The 19,930-nt window shown below is 46.1% G+C and overlaps 1 protein-coding gene across 1 annotated transcript; it reads right to left on the bottom strand.

Annotated features, from left to right (window-relative positions):
• Positions 1–171: 171 nt before the first annotated feature.
• CFAP144 (cilia and flagella associated protein 144) lies at positions 172–19,869 on the bottom strand. The gene is made up of 4 exons (XM_005307097.4): positions 19,734–19,869; positions 15,682–15,741; positions 2,317–2,420; positions 172–473 (listed from the first exon to the last, which is right to left on the bottom strand). Exons 1-4 carry the CDS (start codon positions 19,864–19,866, stop codon positions 360–362), a joined length of 411 nt encoding a protein of 136 aa, XP_005307154.1. The 5' UTR covers positions 19,867–19,869; the 3' UTR covers positions 172–359.
• Between the last annotated feature and the right edge of the window lie 61 nt (positions 19,870–19,930).

The raw sequence follows: 19,930 nt of genomic DNA, 5'->3' as shown, positions 1-19,930 counted from the left end.
ATGGCTCTTTCCACAGCTGCCTTTGGTAAAAGTGGGGAATTTAACCTCCAGGTCAGAATTAGTAAATACTGGCTTTGCTACAGTCTCAAGCCTGGAGCCTGTCAAAAGGGTAGAGCCTTTCTCGGGTTGTTAGTACATCCACTTGGATGAGAGCAGTAAGAGAGAAAAGCAGAACTTTCACATGGGTTTATTTCTGTAACAGCTATCAGCTTCCAGGAGGTATGGCCCAGCTGGAGATTCCTCCTCCCTTGCTCAGAAATCTACAGGGCTACTCGTGGCAATGAGGAGGTGGCAACGTTGTTTAGAAACTCCAAACGCCATACAACTCTGCCTAGCAAAGCAATGTTGCTACTACCACCCTACTGCATGTTCTCACTCTGCTCCTTCAGGCGCCACATGGCAGCCATGTACTTGGTGATCTCACTGTTCCGGCATGGGAAGTACAGTCTGCGGTCAGTGCGGTCCACACTAATCTGTGGAAGAGAAAATGGTCAAAGTGTGAGGAGCGTCTCCAGGAGATGTTCTCTTTGAGATCAAGGATTCAAGGAGTCAGTTGCTGCAATTCACTGCTGCATGACTGGATGACTATATGATTAACAAGGTAACTGAATCTCGTATTTCAGGTTATTGGCTGATCATCACTAAGGTAAAAGCACTAGATGGGATTTACCATACCGGCCATTGGTCCATCAAATCTTCACTGTTGGATTACTACAGTAGCCAGGTGCTCATAAAAAGGAAACTTCATTTGTCTTTTGGTAACTGCACTTCTAAAGTGATCTGTAAAAATGGTACTGAGAGTTCCTAGGTTTGTCTCTAACTCCAATTTAGATGTGCTCAATTCTAGATGTATTTCTTTTCCCTCGCCCATTGCTGCTAGTCCTGCAACTTCAATCAACCACCTGAAAGTCAAGCTGGGCTTTTTCTAGCTCAGGCATTGTCACCAGTAACTGACTCACCTGAGATGCACCATAGCATTAACATTTCTGAAGCTGGAACTAGTGGCTGGTCAGAAGTACATTACCAATCAAGCCAGGTAGCAAGAAGGGGTGAGTTGCACAGGGTCTATATAAGAATCCCTGCAGCCAGAAATTGTTTCCCCTTGGTGTGCTATACACCTTGTTACCCCCAAGTGATAGCCTGTTTGCAGGTGTTATCCATCTAGGAACTAGCTAATTTTTGAAAAGACTAAAGCCCTCTACTCTACCCCATTGACTGCCTATCTGCTCTTTTCCCCTCTGAGTAGAGGAAGCTCTAAGAAATTGACCTGTCTCTACTTTGAAACAAATACAATTATCAGTTTTATGTTCCCTCAACTAATTGGTTTCCAAGAAGAAATTTACCAGAATTCTTCAGGCACTCCTTTGCTTTAGTGGAACCTCAGAAGTCTCTGCTGGATCAGTCATGATTACTGCTATTAGTTTGTCAGATGTGATCCGTTTTTAATAAACCCATGTGTCAGAGTTCACATCTCTTCTCAAGAATTTCCATGTTGATTCCTTATCATAAATCAGAATATATATTCTGACTGGGATACACCTCAGGTTTATTAGTAGTTTCCTGGTTCTTTCTTCCCACCTATCTAAAGGATATAGTCATACCACACTTACCTACAAACATTTGTAGCATATGATATTGATGTTATCAGAACTGAATGCAAATATTCTGGATATGGGGTTGCAGCAGATTGAGAGAGGGGGACTATCACTTCACCTCTGTACTCTGCGGTGCCTATGCAAGTTGGGCCCATGGGTGCTTTGGGGTGGAGCACTCATGGAAAAAAATAGTGGGTGCTCAGCATCCACTGGCAGCCCCGTGGATCAGCTCCTCCCCCCACAGCCCTCCCACCGGCAGGCCCTGCGGATCAGCTCCTCCCCCTCCCTCCCAGTGCCTCCTGCCCACAGCGATCAGATGTACAGTAGCATGCAGGAGGAACTTGGGGGGTGGGAGGGGAGGAAGAGCAGGGGCAGGAAGGGGTGGGGTGCAGGTTTGGGGGAAAGGGTGGAGTGGGGGCGGAGCCTGAGGTGGAGCAGGGGTTGAGTGCGCGCACACACACACCCCACCCGGAACTCGGAAAGTTGGCACCTCTGAGTAGAGCTGCATACTCCATCACGTTCTACTAAAATTTAATGTTCAATTTGCTACCCACTAGCACCTCAGCTCTTTCCCAAACCTGTTTCCCACACTTTTTTGTTCCATTGGTTATATTTGTTTCAAGTTTGTTCCGGGTTTATTCCTCAAACAGAGAAATGAGTTCAAAGGCCTACATTGAGCTGCTCCTTTTTATACTCTAGAGCGTTTAGAGATCCTACTCACCAAGGGAGTGGTATTCCAGCCAATTTCCTGGCTCTCTGTCTGTGGCTCTGTGTATTTCTTGGTTGGCTCCAGTGCAGCATGGTGAATAAGATTCAGAAACTTGGCTGTTGGATTAGGAAAAAAAAGCATGGGGAGAAGACAGTGTTTTTTAAACCAGAAGAAAGGAACAGTGTGCATGACATAAGGGAAGAGTTGAACCTTATCCTGAGGAGCTTCTGCTCTAAAAGAAATAGACAAGAGGTCAACAGTGAAGTCAGCTCTCTGTTTCTGCGCTTCTGTGAATGACCCGGTGAGGTGTCATGGTATATCTACTGTTTTTGTCAAACATACCCATACATCTTGCTAATTCTGTCATCCTTGTCTCCTGTATAACAGCCCCCTATCCTCACTCTGTGTCTGCTGCCAGCCACCCCTCCCTATCCTGCCAATTGACATTGCTTATGTTATTTGCTTGTAACCTGGTCCCTTACTATTCCAGTTCCTATTTCCTGATCTGTGACTTCAGGAAACCAGTTCCTATTTCTATTAACTTTTGTCTGTTTGTAACCTTACAGACCCTGTATGCCAGTGCCTTTTTCCCCAGGTTGTTCTCATTCTGTGTAAAGGCATGTGCATACACAGTTATAGAATCATAGAAATGTGGGGCTGGAAGGGACCTCAAGAGGTCATCAAGGCTGGCCTCCTGGAGATGGCAATAGTGACTGAAAAGTGCAAAACTTACCTTTTTAAGTAAAGTGGGGCTTAATTCTTCTCACAAAAAAAATAACATGTGACCGGACGACTAGTGAAGTTGCCATAGACAAAGGGGAAGGGATGCAGATCAGGATAAGTAAAGAACATGTCAGAGATCTTCTGACTAATTTGAATGAATTCAAGTCAGCGAGGCCTGATGCTGTTCACCCCAGGCTGCTGAAGGAATTAGCTGAAGAAATAACGGCACTGCTGGCAATAATATTTGCAAACTCACAAATGACAGGAGAGGTCATAGTGTGTGAAGAATGTGTGCACTGAGGACCAGGTTGCTGTTCTACATATCTCCTGGAATGGGTCCTGTGCTAGGAAGGCCGCCGAAGAGGCCTGAGACCTCATGGAGTGGACAGTTAAGTTCGGTGGAGGGGAAATGCCCGCGAGGTCATAGCACACTCGTATGCAAGATGTGATCCAAGACGAGATCCTTTGGGCAGAGATGGGAAGCCCTGTCATTCTGTCAGCTATCACTATGAAGAGCTGAAGTTACCTACAGAATGGTCTGGTCCTTTCAATATAAAATGCCAGAGCATGTTCTTCCTTACTTGTATGAGGTTTAGGATAAAAGACTGGCAGAAAGATTGGTTGGCTGTAGTGGAATTGGGACACAACCTTTGGGAGAAATTTTGGGTGCGGCTGAAGCTGGTCCTTGTCCATAAAGAAAACTGTATAGGGGGGTTCTGCCATGAGGGCTCAGATCTCCGACACCCTCCTGGCCGAAGTAATCACCAGCAGAAAGGCTGTTTTCCACGAAAGATGTAGTAGAGAATGCATCGCCAGTGCCTCAAAGGGTGGCCACGTCACTTTCAAGAAGACAAGATTCAAGGCCCATGGGGGGGGAGAGGTTCCCACATCTGGGGAAATGTCCTCTCCAGACCTTTGAGGAAGCCGTCTACCATTTCAAGGGAGAACACCGACCTATTGTTGACATTCGGATGGAATGCTGAAATGGCTGCCAACTGGACCTTTATAGAGGAAAGGGTCAGGCCCTGTTCTTTCAAAGATAGGAGGTTGATCTTAAATTATTGAAGCGAAGATTGCGTCAGCGGGACTCCACATCTGGATGACCAGAGAGAGAACCGCTTCCACTTTGCATAGTAAGCTGTACTCATGGAAGGTTTCCTTCTGCCCAGGAGACTTTTGCAGACCTGCTCCAAACAAGCCTGTTCGGGGTTCAGCCCCGCAGATTTCAGGCCCCAGAGAGCTGAGGTTCGGATGGAGCAGCCGACCATGGTCTTGCAAGATCAGGTCTGGGTACAGAGAGAGCTTGAGTGGGGTCTCAAGGGAGAGATAAACAAGCAAGGTGTGTACCAGTGCTACCTAGGCCAAGCTGGGAGCTATTAGAATAACCCGAGCCCAATTCTGCTTGATCTTTATCAGCAAATTGTGAATCAGCAGGATGGGCAGAAAGGCATAGAATAGGTAATGCGACCACCTCATCAGAAAGGCATCCGTCCTGGAGCCGGGCTGTGACCCCCTCAGGAAGCAGAACTGTTGGCTCTTTTTGTTGGAACGTGTAGCAAACAAATCTATGTGGGGAAAATCCCCTTTAGCAAAAGATGCTCACTGTGACATCTGGGCGTGGAGAAGGACCTGCTGAGGCAGTCCGCAAGCTGGTTCTGCACCCCTGGCAGGTATGAAGCCTTGATCTTGATCGAGTGCACAATGCAGAACTCCCATAGACAGTCTCCCAACATGGGGGTTGGGAGAGAATGGGTCCCTCAACACTGATGTAGTACATGACTGATTTATTGTCCATGAGAATTGAGACTGTCCTATTCGGAATGAGGGGCAAGAACACCTGGCATGCTAGATGGTCTGCCCTGAGCTCTCCTACGTTGATGTGAAGCGATAACTCCTCTGCAAACCAGCGATCTTGGGACCTGAGCGTCTCCAGGTGGGCTCCCCAGCCCCGTGCTGAGGCATCCAAGACCAGGTTTGCTGATGGCAATTTGTGAAGGGAATTCCCCCGCAGACTACTCCGTGATCCAGCCACCATGACAGGGAGCTGAGGATATAAGGAGGCACCATGATAGCCCTATCCAGGTGATGCCTGGAGGGGGAATACACCATAGCCAGCCAGGCTTTGAGAGGTCTGAGTCTCAGCCTCACGTGACGAACCACATATGTACATGAAGCAATGTGGCCAGGAAGGCTCAAGCAAAGTCTGACCGTTGTGACCAGGTGAGCTTGCATGTAGCGTATTAACTCCAAGATTGCCTGAAAGCGATCTTCTGGAAGAAGAGTCTTTGCTAGCTGGGAGTCGAGGACCACCCCGATGAATTCTATTCTCTGAATAGTGTGGTTAGATATTTGGCTGTGTGTGTGTGTGTTCTCCGTGTGTGCTGTCCTAGCTCTGCACAGACAGTTGGCACAGCAACCTTGAGTGAACCGCCCAATGACCACAAGATCCATTAAGGTACGAAGGCACCTAGCCAGGTTTATTGTCAACGAAGCACAGTAATAGCACCTGGCAGACTCTGAGGATACTAAGATATGGGGGGAGGGATAGCTCAGTGGTTTGAGCATTAGCCTACTAAACCTAGGGTTGTGAGTTCAATTCTTGAGGGCCTTTTAGGGATCTGGGGCAAAAATCTGTCGGAATTAGTCCTGCTTTGGGCAGGGGGTTGGACTAGATGATCTCCTGAGGTCCCTTCCAACCCTGATATTTTATGAATTCTATGTATGCCAGTGACAATGGATGCAGCTCAGTCAGTGGCGGGACTTTCCACTGCTCCCTAAGCTGGCCAAAGATACTCCCTCTGAGATACATCTTTATACCCTGATATGAACAAGTTACGTACTGTTATCCTGACTTTATCTTTTAGGGAATGTTTTTGTATCATCCTTGATATTGAGATGTTCTTGATATTGGGATGTGTTTGCATGAGTACTCGGAACTTAGCACTTTTTAGGAATGTGTATTTTTGCAATATTAGCCGTGTTCTTGCCAGGTTCTGTGAGCAGGTCCTGCCTTATACTTATACAAGGGCTTATGTCTCAGGCTCTTTCCTACTATGAATGGGTATCAGTGTTGACTTCTGCACATCAATTAGAAGGCCCAACACCCGGAAGGTCGACTGGATGAGGGCGATGTCCATCTCCACTTGCACTCAAGATGTGCCCTTGATGAGCCAGCTGTCGAGGTATAGAAATACATGGACTCCCCTTCTCCTCAAATCTTCTGTGGCCTTGAAAGATTGGAACGTGGAAGTATGCATCTTAAGTCTAGGGTGGCATACCAATCCCCTGAATTGGATCCAGAAATGCAATGATCGATCCCAAGGAGACCATGCGGATCTTCAACCTTTTGAGATAGCGACTGAGTTGACACAGGTTAAGATGAGTCTGAGGACCCCCCCCCCCCCTTGGCCTTGTGTGACATTATCTGATTAGAAATTTGCATGGTCATACATTGTTGCACCACTGTTATATAATTGCAATGAATCTTATACAAAGTGTGTCAAGTAAGGTGTCAATAGAAAGGAGTAAGCAGCTCGCAGGCTAAACGACCCAGAGTCAATCTTTAGAGACATATTAGAAAAGTATGTGATTGGTAATTAGGGCCATTCCATGTTGGATAGATAGGCTAGAACTTTGAAATGCAAACCTGTATTGTAAGAGACTTGGAGGTCATACTAATTGTATGTATTTACTTATATCTTGTTAGATGTTATCCATGTAAACAGACAGTTCCTGTCTCACTATAGCAATTGATTCAGAGATCAAAAGGGAATATTAACATATAGATGAATCTTGGGTGAAAGTGTCATTTTCTATATATCTCTTTAAAGTTTGTGATAAACTGCTTCATGGATAAATTACCTTATGTTAACCCTATGTTATGTCATGGATGGATATAAACTGTTCAGGAAGGACAGGCAGGGCAGAAAAGGTGGGGGAGTTGCGTTGTATGTAAGAGAGGAGTATGACTGCTCCAGTATGAAACTGCAGAAAAACCTGAGAGTCTCTGGATAAAGTTGAGAAGTGTGAACAACAAGGATGATGTCGTGGTTGGAGTCTGCTATAGACCACCAGACCAGGGGGATGAGGTGGACGAGGCTTTCTTCTGGCAACTAGCAGAAGTTGCTAGATCGCAGGCCCTGGTTCTCATGGGAGACTTTAATCACCCTGATATCTGCTGGGAGAGCAATACAGCGATGCACAGAATCCAGGAAGTTTTTGGAAAGTGTAGGGGACGATTTCCTGGTGCAAGTGCTGGAGGAACCAACTAGGGACAGAGCTTTTCTTGACCTGCTGCTCACAAACAGGGAAAAATTAGTAGGGGAAGCAAAAGTGGATGGGAACCTGGGAGGCAGTGACCATGAGATGGTAGAGTTCAGGATCCTGACACAAGGAAGAAAGGAAAGCAGCAGAATATGGACCCTGGACTTCAGAAAAGCAGACTTTGACTCCCTCAGGGAACAGATGGGCAGGATTCCCTGGGAGAATAACATGAAGGGCAAAGGGGTCCAGGAGAGCTGGCTGTATTTTAAAGAATCCTTATTGCAGTTGCAGGAACAAACCATCCCGATGTGTAGAAAGAATAGTAAATATGGCAGGCGACCAGCTTGGCTAAACAGTGAAATCCTTGCTGATCTTAAACGCAAAAAAGAAGCTTACAAGAAGTGGAAGATTAGACAAATGACCAGGGAGGAGTATAAAAAATATTGCTCAGACATGCAGGAGTGAAATCAGGAAGGCCAAATAACACTTGGAGTTGCAGCTAGCAAGAGATGTTAAGAGTAACAAGAAGGGTTTCTTCAGGTATGTTAGCAACAAGAAGAAAATCAAGGAAAGTGTGGGCCCCTTACTGAATGAGGGAGGCAACCTAGTGACCGAGGATGTGGAAAAAGCTAATGTACTCAATACTTTTTTTGCCTCTGTCTTCATGAACAAGGTCAGCTCCCAGACTGCTGCACTGGGCAGCACAATATGGGGAGAAGGTGACCAGCCCTCTGTGGAGAAAGAAGTGGTTCGGGACTATTTAGAAAAACTGGACGTGCACAAGTCCATGGGGCCGGATGCGCTGCATCCGAGGGTGCTAAAGGAGTTGGCGGATGAGATTGCAGAGCCATTAGCCATTATTTTTGAAAACTCATGGCGATTGGGGGAGGTCCCAGATGACTGGAAAAAGGCTAATGTAGTGCCCATCTTTAAAAAAGGGAAGGAGGAGGATCTGGGGAACTACAGGCCAGTCAGCCTCACCTCAGTCCCTGGAAAAATCATGGAGCAGGTCCTCAAGGAATCAATTCTGAAGCACTTAGAGGAGAGGAAAGTGATCAGGAACAGTCAGCATGGATTCACCAAGGGGAAGTCGTGCCTGACTAACCTAATTGCCTTCTATGATAACTCCCTCTGTGGATGAGGGGAAAGCAGTGGATGTGTTTATTCCTTGACTTTAGCAAATCTTTTGATACGGTCTCCCACAGTATTCTTGCCGCCAAGTTAAAGAAGTATGGGCTGGATGAATGGACTGTAAGGTGGATAGAAAGCTGGCTAGATCGTCAGGCTCAAGGGGTAGTGATCAATGGCTCCATGTCTAGTTGGCAGTCTGTTTCAAGCGGAGTGCCCCAAGGGTCTGTCCTGGGGCCAGTTTTGTTTAATATCTTTATTAATGATCTGGAGGATAGTATGGACTGCCCTCTCAGCAAGTTTGCAGATGACACTAAACTAGGAGGCGTGGTAGATACACTAGAGGGTAGGGATTGGATACAGAGGGACCTAGACAAATTAGAGGATTGGGCCAAAAAAAACCTGATGAGGTTCAACAAGGACAAGTGCAGAGTCCTGCACTTAAGATGGAAGAATCCCCTGCACTGCTACAGACTAGGGACCGAATGGCTAGGTAGCAGTTCTGCAGAAAAGGACCTAGGGGTCACAGTGGACGAGAAGCTGGATATGAGTCAACAGCGTGCTCTTGTTGCCAAGAAAGCTAATGGCATTTTGGACTGTATAAGTAGGGGCATTGCCAGCAGATCGAGGAACGTGATCGTTCCCCTTTATTCGACATTGGTGAGGCCTCATCTGGAATACTGTGTCCAGTTTTGGGCCCCACACTACAAGAAGGATGTGGAAAAATTGGAAAGAGTCCAACGGAGGGCAACAAAAATGATTAGGGGTCTGGAGCACATGACTTATGAGGAGAGGCTGAGGGAACTGGGATTGTTTAGTCTCCAGAAGAGAAGAATGAGGGGTCATTTGATAGCAGCCTTCAACTACCTGAAGGGGGGTTCCAAAGAGGATGGATCTAGACTGTTCTCAGTGGTACCAGATGACAGAACAAGGAGCAATGGTCTCAAGTTGCAGTGGGGGAGGTCCAGGTTGGATATTAGGAAACACTATTTCACTAGGAGGGTGGTGAAGCACTGGAATGGGTTACCTAGAGAGGTGGAGTCTCCTTCCTTGGAGGTTTTTAAGGCCTGGCTTGACAAAGCCCTGGCTGGGATGATTTAGTTGGGATTGGTCCTGCTTTGAGCAGGGGGTTGGACTAGATGACCTCTTGAGGTCCCTTCCAACCCTGAGATTCTATGATTCTAACCCCTGTAGTTAATTGCCAGTGATGATTAGGAAATAGGTCTACTTCAAAGTCTCCATGATTGCCTATTGTTCACCTAAGGACTCTGAGCTGTCAAGAGAAGGCCTGGAACTGTGTGGGAATCCCTTGCTCAATCCCCAGTTTGGACCACTAACCCTACATTACACTCCTATGAGGCATAGCAAATTTCAAGACAGTCCATTCAAAGGTGGATTTTAGAGCACTTGGGAAAGTAATCCTTTAAAAAGAAAGTATTCTGTAACCTTAGCTATAGCGGAGCTGGTGCACTGCTATAGTATTGTATGAAATTAATCAGCAACTGCTGCTGTATCCATATTCCTAGCACAGGATAATGCTGATGTGGGAGACTTTTTTTTTTTTTTTTTAAAGGAAGGATGGATGGAAGGGGTGTCATAACTATAAAGGGAAGGGTAACAACCCTCCTGTGTACAATACTATAAAATCCCTCCTGGCCAGAAACTCCAAAATCCCTTCACCTGTAAAGGGTTAAGAAGCTCAGGTAACCTGGCTGACACCTGACCCAAAGGACCAATAAAGGGACAAGACGCTTTCAAATCTTGGTGGGGGGGAAGGCTTTTGTTTGGGTGATTGCTCGCTCTTGGGACTAAGAGGGACCAGACATCAATCCATGCTCTCCAAATCTTTCTGAAGAGGTCTCTCATATTTCAAACTTGTAAGTACAGCCAGTCAAGGCGTGTTAGTTTTATCTTTGTTTTCTCAACTTGTAAATGTACCTTTTGCTAGAGTCTTTACCTCTGTTTGCTGTAACTTTGAACCAAAGGCTAGAGGGGGTTCCTCTGGGCTCTTTAAGTTTGATTACCCTGTAAAGTTATTTTCCATCCTGATTTTACAGATGATTTTTACCTTTCTTTAATTAAAAGCCTTCTTTTTAAGAACCAGATTGATTTTTCCTTGTTCTAAGATCCAAGGGGATTGATCTGAACTCACCAGGAATTGGTGGGGGGGGGGGGGGGGAAGGGAAGGAGGGGGAATAATTAATTCCTCCTTGTTTTAAGATCCAAGGGGTTTTGAATTAGCGTTCACCAGGGAATTGGTGGAAGAGTCTCAAGGCTACCCAGGGAAGGGAGTTAGCACATTGGAAGTGGTGGCAGCAAAAGCAGATCTAAGTTGGTAGAGAAGCTTAGAGGTTTTCATGCAGGCCCCCACATCTATACCCTAACGTTGAATGGGGAAGGAGCCTTGACAAGGGGCTACACATCCATCTGCAGCATAGGAAGCTTGGAGAGGTGTGAAGTTTCCCGTTCATCTTGTGCGTGTTGTCATGCCACATAGACAAGCTCCAAGAGGGTGTGATTTCTAAAGTATACCATGGAGATGAATGCAACCTGAAACAAATAGCTCTAAGATATGTGAACTGCCCCTCCAGCCCCCAGTACACACACAAGAGGGGAGAATGTAGGGCTGACAAGTGCTCCCTACTTCAATCTCTCCCACATGCCCTACTACCATGTCGCCCTTCCCAGTTGCCTTACACACACCCCTTACCTGAGCCTTCAACTCCTTCCCCTCCTGCCCTTTGCCATTTATTCCCCTCCCTTTAATCTACATTTTCCTCCATTGGGCTCCAAGCCCCTGTTCTTTCCCACTCCTCTGCTCTAAGCATATGCTGTGTAATTTGTTGTCTTTTCAAAAATAGTTTGATCACTTTCTGAATTTCATTACATTCCTTCCCACACAACTCCTCCCCTCCCCCCCCTCCCCAAAAGCATGTTTTTATTTCTGATGTCTGCCCACGGGTGGATTTAGATTTACAGTGTCTGGGTGTTACTCAGGTTCAATGGCCACAACATTTGCCCTTAAGTCACATGGGTCCTGTGAGTTGTGGCTGGCTGTGAAGACTCTTGTGCTCCCTGCCCACATGCAGTATAATCCATTCAGTGTATGAGCTTTAGGAATGTTAAGCCTGAATTTAACTTGAGAGCCTTACTCTGTCTAATATTCTGAATTTTACTCCCCCCAAAGGGCTGGGGGAGGAATGCATTCTCTAGGGAGTAACCTGTGTTGGATTATATTGAGTTTTATTAATTTGTTATAGGTATAGTATAGTTTGGGGTGGGTTTTAGGCTAAGCTTGAGTATTAAAAAGAAATAGGCTTTTTAGTTAAGATATTAAGGTTGTGTTAATTAAAATGCTTTTTTTTGTTTTGGAGTTTATAAGGATGAATTGTTAATTGTATTAGTATATTTTTAGATGGCTGGTTTTAATCAGTAATAAGAATTTTGCAAAAAATTGCTTTTTGGAATAGCATATTGAAATTTTTATTTGTTGTGGTTTTTTGTTTGTTTGTGTAGTAAGTGAGCTAAGCAGACTTGTTAAAACCTGTTACGCCCCAAAAGTTGTTTATATATTAAAAAAAAAGTTAAATAAATAAATGGTAAAGTAAAAGTGAAAAATATATTAAAATAAAGAATGCATGTAAATGGCTGCATGGTTTAAATAAACAATAAAAGAGTAAAATGCACCAGCCTAAAAGTTACAACTTTGGTATTGGTTGGCCAAAAAATGTGCAAAGTGGAAATAACCGAATGACCCCGCAGGGCAAACTGGAATCCACCCAACCGCCCCGAGGATGGAGGAGCCGAAGAATTAAAGAGCAAGATAACACCCAGCCGTTATGGAGCCGTCATGGATGTGCCATCTGCTGATTGATTATCACTTCAAATGTAACAACAGCATGATGAAGCAATCTCCATAAATTTGCATGTGGACAAAGTCCTAGAAGAACAGAACCCAAGAACTCTTGAGTCTGGTTCTGCAACCACCCTCCAGGAGCATCAGATGTGCATCAGACAAGACTCGGCTCCACCCTCGTGTCCAGACTACCTGGCCAGTGACTTGGCACAAGCAACCTCTATGCTGGTAACTATAATAACTTGTGTGTGTGTGTGTGTGTGTGTGTGTGTGTGTGTGTGTGAGTGAGTGTAAAATAGCAAGTTTAATAGGTATAGTCAATGGAATAGCTTGCATTCTATTTTTTGTATTTACAGTAAACCCGGCATTCTGCCTTATCCCCTTTAAAAAGATCCTGCTGGTTTTTATTCTATTAGTGTATAACATTTTGGTGGAGAATTGCGAAAAGAGGAGATCTTGGCATATGTCTTGATTACTGTAAAAACAGATGGTGTGCACACCGCCGGCCCTCGCAAGCTCGGCACTTGGATCTGGTTAACCAGAGCTCTGGCCTCCAGGAGCTAAAGATAATAGGTATAGAGCTCATACCATACAAATACAATTATAGTATCCAGGCTGTGTCACTTGCTGATGGTCAGGTGTGACAAAAAGGGCCCAGGAGCCAAGCCAAGCCAAACCACTTGCTAGCGGTCAGCAGTGGTAGGGTTAGAAAAACCCAGGTTGGATCACACATTGCAGCACGTAAAAGTGTGATAGGAAGGTTTAAGCAAAACTTCTAGAAATATTTAAAAGAAAACAAGGCAAAGTATTGTTGGAGGGAGGGATGGAATTGGAAGGAGTCCCAACCTCACCCTTTGTTAAGGAAATCACTCCTTTTCAGCAAATCCTCCAAAAATATGGGCACAGTCCTTGGACTGAACAAGCCCTAGCCGATGTCTGCACCATTTTGGACCTAGAGGATAGATTGGCTCAATATCTCCTAATGCTGCCAAAAGAGACGCAGCAGCAATCTGGCTGTTACGGGAGGCATGTAATGATTGTTACCTCCGCTTAGCCATCTGCAAAGAGGAAAAAGCATCTTTGCAAGAGAGGTTAAACCAAACAGACAAAGGAGCAGACAGTTGGAAAGTCTTGGCTACCAATACCCAAGGCCAGCTCGAAATGGTAAAGGAAGCAGTCCAGGCGTGTAAAGGCAAAAAAAGATTCCTGGCAGAACAGACTACGGCCTCCAGGGAACTTAAAAAAAGAAAACCAAGTCCTACAAGGCATGGTAAAAAAAAAAAAAAAATTGACATTAAAACAAGGTAAAGCCCCTGCAAGCCATAACAGCTATGAATCAATCATCAAACAACTTAAACAGAAATTAGGCTTTGCAACCCCCCAGGTCGCAGCAGTAAGTGCGGAAGAATGGAACCATGCTCAGTGCAAAGGAAGCCTAGACTGGGAGGAAGGAATCTGGGACCCCCAGGAAACTTGGGAAGGGGACATCTGTAATGACCCGCAAGAGTGTCTTACAGCGCCAGTGGCGGCCATTGAACGATGCACTATAACAACCCCCGTAGATGGTGGGGGTAGCAGTACAATTACCACAATTTCCACTATTGGCTGCCAATTTAAAAGCAATGGCCAATCATCTGGGGATTTTAAACTGGGACACCTTTTTTTAGATGGTGCACCAATGCAGTCCTTACTAGCAGGAAGGGAAAGGCTAACCACCCCAGAAGGCTACTGACTTATGGGTATATGTGCAGCCCCAGAATTTAGAGCCCCACTAGACTGAAGGGTGGTTACCAATGATCTTGGTCTCCTGGTCATGATGGCAACAGTCGGAGAGAAGACCATAGCTTCCACCCAGAAGCCTAACAAGGACCCTGAAAACTATCTCACTCGATGGGCCTTGATGCAATTATTGGCTGGTTTGGCTACTGTTACTGGAATCACCGCAATAGATGAAGTGGCATTCAGAGTCCAGTCCTTAAGGGATTGCGCCGCGTCTCTGCTCCCCTATTATTCTGGGAAATTGGCAGTGTGGCAGGACTGCCACCCAGCCAATTTGGGGGAACTAAAAAAAATGGTCCAACAACTAACCGCTCACTTCGGACCATAACCTATGGTAAAGAAAGAAAGGGTCTTGTACATGGCAGCAATAGAGCCAACAGTCACGTATTCAAACAAGAGCGGATCGACATGAGGGGTAGAAACACGCAGGGACTACTCCAGAGGGAGATCCCGAGGCAGAGGAGGTAGCAAGGCAAAGGGAAGATTGTATCCCGATTTATCAAAATATCAGGCATCCAACGAAGAAAAACAGACACATAATTCTATTAAGCCTAACTCTGATATGCGTCGGTTGGCATGGAGAGTATAAATGCAGCTGGGAGGAGATAGGGGAAAGTGGGACCGGGCTCCCATGAAAGATATTGTAAAAGAGGTCCTTAAATTGCAGTCCCGAAGGAGGGACGTGCCTGGGGTAACAGCCCCAAGCACTCCTCCGTTGGATCTGCCCCCTCCTCCAGCGACGGATTTAGAATACTTTTAGGGAGGCCTACTGGATGTTGACTCTCCCCTGACGTAGGAGCACAACCATGGAGATTCATAAGAAAACTGACCTGGGATCCAGGAGGGAGACCCCACATATACGTTCAGCAGGGTAACCAAGCTCCTAAACTGGCTCTGATACCGGAGCCTCCATCTCCCTAATTAAAGCAGCCTCCCAAGAAGGCACAAAAGTGGAGGCCGTAGTCTTGCAATCATTTCAAGGAAAGCCTAGTACTGGACAGGAATGGATACAAGCAGAGCTTTGGAGCAGAGCCCAGAGCTGGAGCGCAGAGCAGCTCCAGAGCTGCAGGTTTTTGCCTGGAGCCGGAGCATAGCTCCAACGCCCTGGATACAAGTCCCTTTCATGGTGCAAGGCTTCCCTTTTTCAGTTCAGTGCTTTAAGACCACCAGGAACTTGATTCAAACCAAGTATATGACTAGTGATGTAATTTTGGGCACAGATTGGCTGTTTAAGAATAATATAATTGATTTACCCGGTAACACCTTATGGAAATTGGAAACTCTCCCATATCAGCCAACGGAGAACTGTAGCTATATTATTACTAAAAACGACCAACTTGTTGTGGCTCTCACAGCCAAACAAGCGGAGGAGTGGTGGTCAAGGTTTCCCATGGTCTGAACCAAAAAGAAAACAGACTGTGGCAAAATTGATGCTTGTGTCAAAATTGTAGGTGAATTAGTAGCACCACAAAAACAGTAGCGGTATCCTAAAGAAGTTGAGACGCAGTAAAAAAAATGTTAAAATAAATAATGCATGTAAATGGGTGCATGGTTTAAATAAACAATAAAAGTTACAATTTTGGTATTAGTCAGCCAGTTATCTCAACAGCTGTTCAGCGGCTACTTACCATCCGCAGGCTCTTCTATGTTATCATGCCAAGACATCGGCTTCCTGGTGATCGTGTGAACTGGGGAGAAATATGATGATGCAGGTGGGTTGCTATTATGGGATCAATATTACAGGCAGTTTCAGGTAAACCACTAGCTCCCCCTAATCTGTGTCCTGCCAGCTCACTTAAGCTGTTAAGGAAAAGAAGAGAGACTATAGATTGGAAAAGGAGCACTTGTTAATGTTAGGTTTCAGAGTAGCAGCCGTGTTAGTCTGTATCCGCAAAAAGAAGAACAGGAGGACTTGTGGCACCTTAGAGACTAACAAATTTATTAGAGCATAAGCTTTCGTGGACTACAGCCCACTTCTTCGGATGCATATAGAATGGAACATATATTGAGGAGATATATATACACACATACAGAGAGCATAAACAGGTGGGACTTGTCTTACCACCTCTGAGAGGCCAATTAATTAAGAGAAAAAAAACTTTTGAAGTGATAATCAAGCTAGCCCAGTACAGACAGACAGTTAGATAACAAGTGTGAGAACACTTACAAGGGGAGATAGATTCAATGTTTGTAATGGCTCAGCCATTCCCAGTCCTTATTCAAACCGGAGTTGATTGTGTCTAGTTTGCATATCAATTCTAGCTCAGCAGTTTCTCGTTGGAGTCTGTTTTTGAAGTTTTTCTGTTGTAATATAGCCACCCGCAGGTCTGTCACTGAATGACCAGACAGGTTAAAGTGTTCTCCCACTGGTTTTTGAGTATTTTGTATTGAGTATTTGAGTATGTGGATTTCTACATAGAGTGCTTCCGTCGACGTGCAAAGGCTGAAATTGTGGAAAAGCAACATCACTTGCCACATAACCTCAGCCATGCAGAACACAACGCCATCTACAGCCTCAGAAACAACCCTGACATCATAATCAAAAAGGCTGACAAAGGAGGTGCTGTCGTCATCATGAATAAATTGGAATATGACCAGGAGGCTGCTAGACAGCTCTCTAACACCACATTCTACAGGCCATTATCCTCTGATCCCACTGAGGATTACCTAAAGAAACTACACCATCTGCTAAAAAAACTCCCTGACAAAGCACAGGAACAAATCTGTACAGACACATACCTAGAACCCCGACCAGGGGTATTCTATTTGCTACCCAAGATCCATAAACGTGGATATCCTGGACGCCCCATCATCTCAGGCATTGGCACCCTAACATCAGGCTTGTCTGGTTATGTAGACTCTCTCCTTAGACCCTACGCTACCAGCACTCCCAGCTATCTTCGAGACACCACTGACTTCCTGAGGAAACTACAATCCATCGGTGATCTTCCAGAAAACACCATCCTGGCCACTATGGACGTAGAAGCCCTCTACACCAATATTCCACACAAAGATGGACTACAAGCTATCAGGAACAGTATCCCTGATAATGTCACAGCTAACCTGGTGGCTGAACTTTGTGATTTTGTCCTCACCCACAACTATTTCACATTTGGGGACAATATATACCTTCAAGTCAGCGGCACTGCTATGGGTACCCGCATGGCCCCACAATATGCCAACATTTTTATGGCTGACTTAGAACAACGCTTCCTTAGCTCTCGTCCCTTAACGCCCCTACTCTACTTGCGCGACATTGATGACATCTTCATCATCTGGACCCATGGAAAAGAAGCCCTTGAGGAATTTCACCATGATTTCAATAATTTCCATCCCACCATCAACCTCAGCCTAGATCAATCCACACAAGCGGTCCATTTCCTGGACACTACTGTGCTAATAAGCGATGGTCACATAAATACCACCCTATACCGGAAGCCTACTGACCGCTACACTTACCTACATGCCTCCAGCTTCCATCCAGGACACACCACACGATCCATTGTCTACAGCCAAGCTCTAAGATATAACCGCATTTGCTCCAATCCCTCGGATAGAGACAAGCACCTACAAGATCTCTATCAAGCATTCTTAAAACTACAATACCCACCTGCTGAAGTGAAAAAACAGATTGACAGAGCCAGACGAGTACCCAGAAGTCACCTCCTACAAGACAGGCCCAACAAAGAAAATAACAGAACACCACTAGCTGTCACCTTCAGCCCCCAACTAAAACCTCTCCAGCGCATCATCAGAGATCTACAACCTATCCTGAAAGATGATCCTTTACTCTCACAGATCTTGGGAGACAGACCTGTCCTCGCTTACAGACAACCCCCCAACCTAAAGCAAATACTCACCAGCAACCACACATCACTGAACAAAACCACTAACCCAGGAACCTATCCTTGTAACAAACCCCGATGTCAACTCTGTCCACATATCTATTCCAGTGACATCATCATAGGACCTAATCACATCAGCCATACCATCAGGGGCTCGTTCACCTGCACATCTACCAATGTGATATATGCCATCATGTGCCAGCAATGCCCCTCTGCCATGTACATTGGCCAAACCGGACAGTCTCTACGCAAAAGAATTAATGGACACAAATCTGACATCAGGAATCAAAATACTCAAAAACCAGTGGGAGAACACTTTAACCTGTCTGGTCATTCAGTGACAGACCTGCGGGTGGCTATATTACAACAGAAAAACTTCAAAAACAGACTCCAACGAGAAACTGCTGAGCTAGAATTGATATGTAAACTAGACACAATCAACTCCGGTTTGAATAAGGACTGGGAATGGCTGAGCCATTACAAACATTGAATCTATCTCCCCTTCTAAGTGTTCTCACATTTGTTATCTAACTGTCTGTCTGTACTGGGCTAGCTTGATTATCACTTCAAAAGTTTTTTTTCTCTTAATTAATTGGCCTCTCAGAGGTGGTAAGACAAGTCCCACCTGTTTATGCTCTCTGTATGTGTGTATATATATCTCCTCAATATATGTTCCATTCTATATGCATCCGAAGAAGTGGGCTGTAGTCCACGAAAGCTTATGCTCTAATAAATTTGTTAGTCTCTAAGGTGCCACAAGTCCTCCTGTTCTTCTTGTTAATGTTGGCACTTGATTGCTCCTGGGAACTGAAGGGAATCAGCTTTGGCGCCACGGGACCCTGGCATTAGGTGGTGTTTGTGACCAGAGAGCAGAGTTCATCCACTGATCTGTCAGGTTCCTAAACTGTGACCTGCAGGGCACTTGCTGGAAGAGCACAGGGTTCTGGCTGACTACATGGGGCTAGTTCCTCCTTGTTTCTAGCTGTTAAATAGCATTTAAACCCCAACACACACATACAAATCCAAACATTACTTTCCCATGTCAGTATGGGTGGTGGGTACAAGAGGCTTGGGGAGACTAAGTGTCCTGAAACGGGGCAAGAAATGCTGGATGCAGTGCACCTCTCATTGGAGCAGCAGTGGCCCACTGCTTTTGGAGTGCTGCCCCTGGAAGCTCTGGAGAAGCGAGGGAGCCATCTGTGCCCTGACTATGGCCCTGCCCACATGCGGCCCTGCTCCTGGGTGGCCCCCTCCCCCTCACCTGCTGCTTGCCCCTCTACACGGTCCAGGTGCCCCCCCCCCACACACTTCTAGGGAGCTTTTGGCGCTTGTGCCCAGCCCCCCAAACACAAGAGTCACACGTAGTTGCCACAAGGATGTTACATGATTGTGAATAGGAAGGTGGGAAACTGGAGCCAGGCCAGTGGATAGGGAGGACTTTCCATTTAGGGCCTCCATCCCATCTTGCTCCAGTGTTGTGACCCCAGGCCACCACTGCCAGTTCCAGACCTGCCCCCATATACCCCAATCTTAAACTGGCCATGTGGGCTACCTCACCACTTCAAGTTGGCCATACCCCTTCTCTCCTGTTTGAGTGAGTTGGCCATGGTCACCAAGCCCTGTCTCACCCCAAGAGAGCAGACTGGCCCCTCCCCCACCCCGATCCACTTGGTGGAGTCAACCCTGTACTCCCTCTGTCATGGCCCTCCTATATCTTGCCCCGTTTGAGGGGTTGGCCCCCTTGACTCCCCTCTCCCCCTTCTCAACAGTTATTTGTACTCCCCCATCCAGTCTCACTCTGTTTGAGGGGGTAGGCCCCTTTTTCCCCACCTTACCCCGTTTGAGGGGGTTGACCCCGTACTCCGTGTGCAGTTTCTGGCACCGCAGCTCCTTCCGGACGGTCTCGCAGAAAATCTGGTTCTGATGCACCAGGTCGGGCGGCTCCTTCTCGCGGCCCCGTGCCGCCATGACCGGCCCCGCTCCCGGGAAGCGGGGAACGCAGCGCTTGCGAATTCTCAGCAACTAAGTTTGT

Source organism: Chrysemys picta, chromosome 8, assembly GCF_011386835.1.
Source record: "Chrysemys picta bellii isolate R12L10 chromosome 8, ASM1138683v2, whole genome shotgun sequence".
In the NCBI taxonomy this organism is placed as follows: domain Eukaryota; kingdom Metazoa; phylum Chordata; order Testudines; family Emydidae; genus Chrysemys; species Chrysemys picta.
Note: the sequence above shows the minus strand (reverse complement) of the source record. Positions and strands in the feature narration are given on the sequence as shown.

Coding starts and splice junctions, on each gene's coding strand:
- CFAP144 (XM_005307097.4), bottom strand. CDS start 19,866: ATGGCGGCACGGGGCCGCGAGAAGGAGCCGCCCGACCTGGTGCATCAG. Junction 15,742..19,733: donor GGTCAACCCCCTCAAACGGG/GTAAGGTGGGGA, acceptor ATTTCTCCCCAG/TTCACACGATCACCAGGAAG. Junction 2,421..15,681: donor CATAGAAGAGCCTGCGGATG/GTAAGTAGCCGC, acceptor CTAATCCAACAG/CCAAGTTTCTGAATCTTATT.